Source organism: Betta splendens, chromosome 6 (assembly GCF_900634795.4).
Source record: "Betta splendens chromosome 6, fBetSpl5.4, whole genome shotgun sequence".
NCBI lineage: Eukaryota > Metazoa > Chordata > Actinopteri > Anabantiformes > Osphronemidae > Betta > Betta splendens.
In genome coordinates, this window is record NC_040886.2 from 18321403 (window position 1) to 18330567 (window position 9165).

Here is a 9165-nt window from a genome sequence, read left to right on the forward strand (position 1 = left end):
TCCTTATCTCATCTTCCTCATCTCATCTTCCTCACCTCATTCGTCAGCTCAGTCCTTCCTACTCCAACTAAGTTCATCAGTTTGGCCTAAGACTGGGTTTGTGCAGGTCAGCTTCAGGTCCACTTACATTTCACCTTCAAATCCACAGCTCTGTGAAAACAGGAAGCTGGAATCAGTGGAGCAAACGGTGCTAATCCTGTGCTGCCACCTGGTGGACATGTGACGTCATCTTTATTTTCATCCATCAACCCATAAAATCTGTGCTTCAACATTTTTAAACTATGCTGTGATTCTCTAAAACCTGTTCTGGACCAGAGATGAGTGGAACCACTGAAGCACAGTCCTGTCTGGTACATGGGCCACCGCAGCCTCAGCCCAGTTTGTTCAGCACAGCAGGAGGAGCAGGAGGAGCAGCAGGAGCAGGAGGAGCAGCAGGAGGAGCAGCAGGAGCAGGAGGAGCAGCAGGAGGAGCAGCAGCAGGAGCAGGAGGAGCAGGAGGAGCAGCAGGAGCAGGAGGAGCAGGAGGAGCAAGAGGAGCAAGAGGAGCGGCAGGAGGAGCAGCAGGAGGAGCAGGAGGAGCGGCAGGAGGAGCAGCAGGAGGAGCAGGAGGAGCGGCAGGAGGAGCGGGAGGAGCAGCAGGAGGAGCAGGAGGAGCAGCAGGAGGAGCAGGAGGAGCAAGAGGAACAGGAGGAGCGGCAGGAGGAGCAGCAGGAGGAGCAGGAGGAGCGGCAGGAGGAGAAGGAGGAGCAGCAGGAGCAGGAGGAGCAAGAGTAGCTGGAGGAGCAGGAGGAGTGGCAGGAGGAGCAGCAGGAGGAGCAGGAGGAGCGGCAGGAGGAGCAGCAGGAGCAGGAGGAGCAGCAGGAGGAGCAGGAGGAGCGGCAGGAGGAGCAGCAGGAGCAGCAGGAGGAGCAAGAGGAGCAGGAGGAGCGGCAGGAGGAGCAGCAGGAGGAGCAGGAGGAGCGGCAGGAGGAGAAGGAGGAGCAGCAGGAGGAGCAGGAGGAGCAAGAGTAGCTGGAGGAGCAGGAGGAGTGGCAGGAGGAGCAGCAGGAGGAGCAGCAGGAGGAACAGCAGGAACAGCAGGAGCAGCAGGAGGAGCAGCAGGAGCAGGAGGAGCAGGAGGAGCAGCAGGAGCAGGAGGAGCAGGAGGAGCAAGAGGAGCAAGAGGAGCGGCAGGAGGAGCAGCAGGAGGAGCAGGAGGAGCGGCAGGAGGAGCAGCAGGAGGAGCAGGAGGAGCGGCAGGAGGAGCGGGAGGAGCAGCAGGAGGAGCAGGAGGAGCAGCAGGAGGAGCAGGAGGAGCAAGAGGAACAGGAGGAGCGGCAGGAGGAGCAGCAGGAGGAGCAGGAGGAGCGGCAGGAGGAGAAGGAGGAGCAGCAGGAGCAGGAGGAGCAAGAGTAGCTGGAGGAGCAGGAGGAGTGGCAGGAGGAGCAGCAGGAGGAGCAGGAGGAGCGGCAGGAGGAGCAGCAGGAGCAGGAGGAGCAGCAGGAGGAGCAGGAGGAGCGGCAGGAGGAGCAGCAGGAGCAGCAGGAGGAGCAAGAGGAGCAGGAGGAGCGGCAGGAGGAGCAGCAGGAGGAGCAGGAGGAGCGGCAGGAGGAGAAGGAGGAGCAGCAGGAGGAGCAGGAGGAGCAAGAGTAGCTGGAGGAGCAGGAGGAGTGGCAGGAGGAGCAGCAGGAGGAGCAGCAGGAGGAACAGCAGGAACAGCAGGAGCAGCAGGAGGAGCAGCAGGAGCAGGAGGAGCAGCAGGAGCAGCAGGAGGAGCAGCAGGAGGAGCGGCAGGAGGAGAAGGAGGAGCAGCAGGAGGAGCAGGAGGAGCAAGAGTAGCTGGAGGAGCAGGAGGAGTGGCAGGAGGAGCAGCAGGAGGAACAGCAGGAGCAGCAGGAGGAGCAGCAGGAGCAGCAGGAGGAGCAGCAGGAGCAGCAGGAGCAGGAGGAGCAGCAGGAGGCTTCAGACGTGCGTTGATGAACCCTCACGACGCGACTCGGCAGCTCAGGACGAGACGAGTGTGAGGCCAAAGAGGCTCAGTATAAATTGCTCATCAAAGCAGTGACAATGAAAACTCATTCCAGGGGTTCAGAGTGGGTTCAACTCAATTCAGCAGGAGCTGATGATGAAGCCACTTCAAGTGGAGGAGAGGAAGGTGGCAGCTGTGCCTCAGAGCAACAACACGTGGCAAAGGTAAAAGCAGGTTGACAACATGCACCAGCTCGTCCCACGGTCCATTAGGAGCTGCTGTGACTGCGGGAGTGGATGACCAGCAGAACCAGTGAGTGTGGGAGTGGATGACCAGCAGAACCAGTGACTGCGGGAGTGGATGACCAGCAGAACCAGTCACTGCGGGAGTGGATGACCAGCAGAACCAGTGAGTGTGGGAGTGGATGACCAGCAGAACCAGTCACTGTGGGAGTGGATGACCAGCAGAACCAGTGAGTGTGGGAGTGGATGACCAGCAGAACCAGTGACTGCGGGAGTGGATGACCAGCAGAACCAGTCACTGCGGGAGTGGATGACCAGCAGAACCAGTGAGTGTGGGAGTGGATGACCAGCAGAACCAGTCACTGTGGGAGTGGATGACCAGCAGAACCAGTGAGTGTGGGAGTGGATGACCAGCAGAACCAGTGAGTGTGGGAGTGGATGACCAGCAGAACCAGTGAGTGTGGGAGTGGATGACCAGCAGAACCAGTCACTGTGGGAGTGGATGACCAGCAGAACCATCAGCGTGAGGTGATGAGTCCAGAGCCAGGCTGCAGCCTTCAGTGGGAATGAATGGATTCAGTGGTGCTGCTCCTGTACAATGACTGACAGCAGCTCAGAGCTGCTCCTCACTGGACGGGGACACATCCTGCTCTGGACCAGGACCACGTCCTCCCTGCAGAGAGTGAGGTCCAGAATAGGAGGGAGGAGCAGAAACGACCCGTACGCGTACCCGTGTGTGTGTGTGTGTGTGTGTGTGTGTGTGTGTGTGTGTGTGTGTGTGTGTGTGTGTGTGAGAGATGTACGCGTACCCGTGTGTGTGTGTGTGTGTGTGTGTGTGTGTGTGTGTGTGTGTGTGAGAGATGTCCGCGTGTGTGTTTGTGTGTGTGTGTGTGTGTGTGTGAGAGATGTACGCGTACCCGTGTGTGTGTGTGTGTGTGTGTGTGTGTGTGTGAGAGATGTCCGCGTGTGTGTGTGTGTGTGTGTGTGTGTGTGTGTGTGTGTGTGTGTGTGTGTGTGTGTGTGTGTGTGTGTGTGTGTGTGTTTCCTCCCCCACTTCAGGCTCTTATATTAATGGCTGTGGTCATCGGAGCTGTTGATGGATCTGATCGCAAGAGCCTCCTCCTCACTCTCTCTCCCTCTCTCTCCCTCTCTCTCTCTCATCCTCTCTCACTCTCTCCCCCTCTCTCTCTCTCTCTCTCTCTCTCACTCTTCCTCTCTCTCTCTCTCTTCCTCCCCCCCCTCTCCCCCTCTCTCTCTCTCTCTCTTCCCCCCCCCCTCTCTCTCCCCCCCTCTCTCTCTCTCTTCCTCTCTCTCTCTCTCTCTTCCTCCCCCCCTCTCTCCCCCTCTCTCTCTCTCTCTTCCTCCCCCCCCTCTCCGGTCTCTCCCCCCCCCTCTCTCTCTCTCTTCCTCTCTCTCATCTCCTCTCTCTCCCCCCCCCCCTCTCTCCCTCTCTTCTCTCTCTCTCTCTCTCTTCCTCCCCCCCTCTCTCTCCCCCCCTCTCTCTCCCTCTCTTCTCTCGTCATCTCGTCTCTATCGTCTCTCTCTCTACATCTCTCCGCCTCCCGTCTCCGCCCCCTCTCTCTCTCTCTCTCTTCCTCTCCCCCCCCCCTCTCTCTCCCCCCCTCTCTCTCTCTCTTCCTCTCTCTCTCTCTCTCTTCCTCCCCCCCCCCTCTCTCTCTTTCTCCCCCTCTCTCCCTCACTTTCGCCATGTGTGCAGACCTGCTCATCACTCTCCTTCTGTCACTCACAGCAGAACAGCCCCAGAGACGAGCTGGTACCAGCAGAGAAGCCCTGGGACGTGGATTCTTCACCCTGAACCCACGCTGCCGATGGTTCTGAGGCCGAGTTCATTCAAACATGGCGCTTCACATGCGGCGTCTCTGTGACGTGTTCAGGTTCTGTACGTCGGAGCGACAGAAACACGTTAGAGCCTGAGTGAATCAAGGCCGTTGAGCCCGAACTCGGTCCTCGGGACCTGATCACAGTGAAACACGGGATGAGGTCAGCGAGAGACAGAACCTACGCAGTGGTTCTGTGTATGACGTTAACCTTTGTTCTGTTCAAGAGTCCAAAGGCTTAAACGTATCTGGATCCAGAACCTGGGACGACTTTATAAGATGGACCTCAGGCATTTATTTAGCTTTCACTGAATTAGTGCCAGTTGCTGACGACTGGTTTCATCTACACACGTTGAGCTGTTTGAGGGCATTTCCAGCAGCTGGAGACGTTTCGACGAGGCTTTTTATCTGCCGATAACGACACATCTAATCAACTTTACAAAGTGCAGTCAATCTGGAACCAGGTGACATTGGTTTATTATTCTCATTAAACATCAAACATCAAATATTAAAACCTGTGTCAAAGCCACTGGTTCTGAACTGGAGGAGGCCAGCGTCGCTCCCAGTGCCTTCCAGCCTCCTGTCAGGATCCACACTGGTTTCTGAGCTCATCCCAGCTTTCAGTCTGTGGGCGGCTTCTTCCTGAAGCCACAGCTTCAGTGCTGACGCGTTGGGTCAGTGCACTTTGCTGAGTCAGCGGTCCGTTTGGTGCGGGTCCACACACAGGTCCGTCACATGGCCCAGGAGATGTTGGCCGCGTGCTCCTTGGCCTTCATGCGCAGCACGGCGATGCTGGACGAGCGCCTCTCCAACTCGGGCTTGGACTCGAAGGCGTGGTGCCCGTTGGCGCCCGGCGAGAGCAGCGAGTCCGCGCCCAAGAAGTTGTTGAGGGAGACGTGGCCGAACTGGTTCTGCTGGTTGGGGAAGGCCACGTAGCCGTGGTCGGCGGCGCCGGCCGAGCGGGGCGAGTGGCCGTAGGACGCCACGCAGGGAGGAGAGGCCCGAGGCAGCATGCAGGACGAGACCACGGCGCCGGCGGGAGCCGGGCTGGACCACAGGGTGTTGGACATCTGCTGGAGACAAGGCCGTCAGCGTTTAGCCCTGATGCACAGAGCACGGGTGCGTTTGTGGACTAGCTGCAATCAGGCCACAAAGGTGAATTTGTATTCATATAGTATAAATGTACTGTATTCATTAAGACTTTACAACCTAAGCTGCTCCTAGTGAATCACTGTTATTGTAACTGTTGCTACAATTGTCACCTTATACTGTGGTCACCATGCAAATGTTTTACATGTCCGATCAACCCATGGTGGAATCAACCCACACCTCAGAGTGCATGTGTGTAAATATAGGATATGTTTTTAATTTTAATTAAATTGTAAATAATCTTGACTCTGCTCTTGTTTTGTACTGTTGCTGCTGCAACATGGAAAATTCCCCATTGTGGGACGAATCTTATCTCATCTCATCTCATCTTATCTGTATCTTATCTCATCTTATCTCATCTTATCTCATCTCATCTCATCTCATCTCATCTCATCTTATCTGTATCTTATCTTATCTCATCTCATCTCATCTCATCTCATCTTATCTTACATGTATCTTATCTCATCTCATCTCATCTCATCTCATCTCATCTTATCTTACATGTATCTCATCTCATCTCATCTCATCTCATCTCATCTCATCTCATCTCATCTTACATGTAAAGCACAGACTCCTGCGCTTTCTGTGTTAACGCTCATCAGACGGTGAAAACATTCATTCTGGGTTCTGTTCTCAGACGTCAGCACCACGTAGAACAGCCGCAGAGCAGCACGAGTGCAAAACGCAGCTCAAACGCACTCAAATGAGCGACAGCGACAGGAAGCAGCGAGCGAACGGCTCCGTTAAAGCAGTGACACGGCTGCGTTTGCTGCAACGTGGCTTCAAAACAAGTTGAATAACTGGACACGTTTGACATCAAAAGATAAATATGTGAAAGTTCTGCAATCGACTGCAGCGACGCCTTCCAGATGTTAAAGCCTTAAAACTGAAGACCTCGGCCCAACAACAGGCGCCACGCACTTGATAAACGCAACAACCACGGCCAGAACCTCAGTCAACAAAAGGAACCACAGGACATGATCCAGGTCCAGCGGCTTCAGGGAGCAGGAACTCTGGACCCGGGCCTGGCCCCGGACCTGGACCCGGGCCTGGACTCGGACCTGGACCCGGACCTGGACTCGGACCTGGACCCGGACCTGGACCCGGACCCGGACCTGGACCTGCACCCGGACCTGGACCTGGCCCCGGACCTGGACCTGGCCTCGGACCTGGACCCGGACCTGGACCCGGGCCTGGACTCGGACCTGGACCCGGGCCTGGACCCGGACCTGGACCCGGACCTGGACCCGGGCCTGGACCCGGACCTGGACCCGGACCTGGACCTGGACCTGGACCCGGACCCGGACCCGGACCTGGACCTGGCCCCGGACCTGGACCCGGGCCTGGACTCGGACCTGGACCCGGACCTGGACCCGGGCCTGGACTCGGACCTGGACCCGGACCCGGACCTGGACCTGGACCTGGACCTGGACCCGGACCCGGACCCGGGCCTGGACTCGGACCTGGACCCGGGCCTGGACTCAGACCTGGACCCGGACCTGGACTCGGACCCGGACTCGGACCTGGACCCGGACCCGGACCTGGACCCGGGCCTGGACCCGGACCTGGACCAGGGCCTGGACTCGGACCTGGACCCGGGCCTGGACTCGGACCTGGACCCGGACCCGGACCTGGACCCGGGCCTGGACCCGGACCTGGACCAGGGCCTGGACTCGGACCCGGACCCGGACCTGGACTCGGACCTGGCCCCGGACCCGGACCCGGACCTGGACCTGGCCCCGGACCTGGACCTGGACCCGGACCTGAGCCTGGACCTGGATCCGGGCCGAGGCACAGCAGAGCCATGACTGCGGGTCCAGCGTCAGAGCCTGACGTGAACTGAACGGCTCAGCGACACTCAGAGGCCAAATCTCCGTTCCACCCATAAAGGAGGAAGTGACGCGAGGCGTCTCCTCTCACCTCATCTCGTTCCTGACCTTTGTCCCAACGCTGAGATAAAGGCTCGGCCAACAGGAAACCTCATATACCACCATTAATTCAGCCGTGACGCCTCCCAGAACCTCTAATGAGGCCCGCTCTTATCTGAGCATGGGCTCCGTGCAGCGGTGACAGCTGATGGATGCTGCTGCTCTGACTCCTTAATGAAGGTGAGGCCGAGCTCGGTCTGAATCACTCTTCTGGACTCGCCTGCGCGTAGCTGTCGGTCCTCGGTAACACCGTCAGGTCGTAGGTGGCTGCGAAGTGGCTCTTGGCCTGTTGGATCTGCCCGTAACGCTCCCGTTTCCTCCACTTCGCCCTTCGGTTCTGAAACCAAACCTTCGGGCGAAACGAGCACAACGTTTTAGTTCCAGAAAATCGCTTGTCCGTTTTAGCGCAAGTTTGAGATTTAATAAAATAGAAGAAATGCAAAAACAATAAAAATCATTCTGTGCTAAAGCATAAACATACAATTATTTTCGTTTAATTATTAAAAGCTTTCAGTATAAATTATAATTTAGTAACAGTTAATTGCGGGTGGCGGAATATTTTTGCACATTTGACGTTTGTATTTAATGGCTTCGTTTCGACAGTGAGCGGTGACAAATACCTGCACCCTGGCCTCCGTCAGCTCCGTCCTCATGGCCAGCTGTTCCCTCACATAAACATCTGGGTAGTGGGTTTTCTGGAACACCTTCTCCAGCTCCTCCAGCTGCGCGCTCGTGAACGTCGTCCGGTGCCGCCTCTTCTTGCTGCTGGACACGTTGCTGTCGCACTTGTCTTCCAGCTCGTCCACGTCCGTTTTCTCCGGGCCCTCGGTCCCCGGGGACGCGCGCAGGGCGCAGCACGCGTCCATCGGCCGGCCGAGGTCCGGGCGCAAGGCGTCGTCCTCGGTTTTGTGGACTCCGTAACTGGCTGCAACAAAATGACGCGTGGCGAACGAATTACACTCACACCCACGGTCCAAAATACAAACATCAGCAGAGACGTGGGCGGCGGAATAATTACTAAACGAAAACAGCCGGTTTGATTTTTCACATTGTGATAAAACACGATTTCAAATAAGACCCCATTCACGCCAAATGAAAGCGTCACCGCGGCGCGCGCAGCCGTTACGCACCGTCGTGCTCTCCGCACGGCGAGCAGCGGTGCTCGCTCGCGAGCCCGAAGGCCTGCGCGCACTTCGGGGAGGACTTGGTGAAGAAGTGCGCGCTGTCCAGGCTGTCCAGGACCTGCTCCATGTAGTAGTCGCCGGCCTTCATCGCTTGGCTTTTCAGGGCGAACTTGTCCTCCATGAACTCCATCATCTCCACCCGAAGTGCTCGCTTTGATCACACGTCACCGTAAAACAGGCACTAATCACTGACGATCGCAGACGCAATAATTCGCCAATGGACTTAATTTGCTCTGTCTTGAAGCAACAACGTCTTTATAACCCCGAAGAGAACGACCCGTACAGATCCCCTCCTCTCTGAACACGAAGCAGCGCCAACTCCTCCCACGGCCCGAATCCGAACCAGCAGCAGCTCGAATCAGCGTGAAGCCACGACGGATCGCGGAGGAAACAAAACAAAAACAAAAATCTACGCCGGCTTTAATTTACAACGTGTTTAGACACTAGACGATGAGGCGATGGTTTCTGTGCAGCTCCACGCTGGGCCTCGTCGCTCCGCACGGCCGCTGCGGGTCGTTATTACATGTTTGAACGGACAAACTGCTTTATACAAAAAAGCGCAAAAAAGAGTCCATTTCCTCCTGTTTTCACTCTGAATATAAAGATTATTTTATGACATTTACATTAGAAAAACATCCAAACTAGAAAAACTCGAATACAACAGAAATATGAAACATTACTGTCAATATTTTTACTCTTACAATTGGCTTAAAAAAAACATAAAGACCTAAATTAGGAACCAAAAAAATCTTTAGAGTAAAATAAAGAGCAGCGGTGTCGAAACGAACGGACCCTACGAAAAAAGGCCCCGCAGTAGAAATTAATTTCATTATTTAAAAATAGTAGAAAACAAAACTTAAACCCACCAGAATATAA

At 56.1% G+C, this 9165-nt stretch overlaps 1 protein-coding gene across 1 annotated transcript; it reads right to left on the reverse strand.

Annotated features, from left to right (window-relative positions):
* Positions 1-4483: 4483 nt before the first annotated feature.
* On the reverse strand, positions 4484-9124 carry alx1 (ALX homeobox 1). The gene is made up of 4 exons (XM_029154890.3): positions 8236-9124; positions 7726-8030; positions 7326-7454; positions 4484-5098 (listed from the first exon to the last, which is right to left on the reverse strand). Exons 1-4 carry the CDS (start codon positions 8420-8422, stop codon positions 4760-4762), a joined length of 960 nt encoding a protein of 319 aa, XP_029010723.1. The 5' UTR covers positions 8423-9124; the 3' UTR covers positions 4484-4759.
* Positions 9125-9165: the final 41 nt, after the last annotated feature.

Coding starts and splice junctions, on each gene's coding strand:
- alx1 (XM_029154890.3), bottom strand. CDS start 8,422: ATGATGGAGTTCATGGAGGACAAGTTCGCCCTGAAAAGCCAAGCGATG. Junction 8,031..8,235: donor GCCGTGCGGAGAGCACGACG/GTGCGTAACGGC, acceptor ATTTTGTTGCAG/CCAGTTACGGAGTCCACAAA. Junction 5,099..7,325: donor GGACCGACAGCTACGCGCAG/GCGAGTCCAGAA, acceptor TGTCTCCAGCAG/ATGTCCAACACCCTGTGGTC.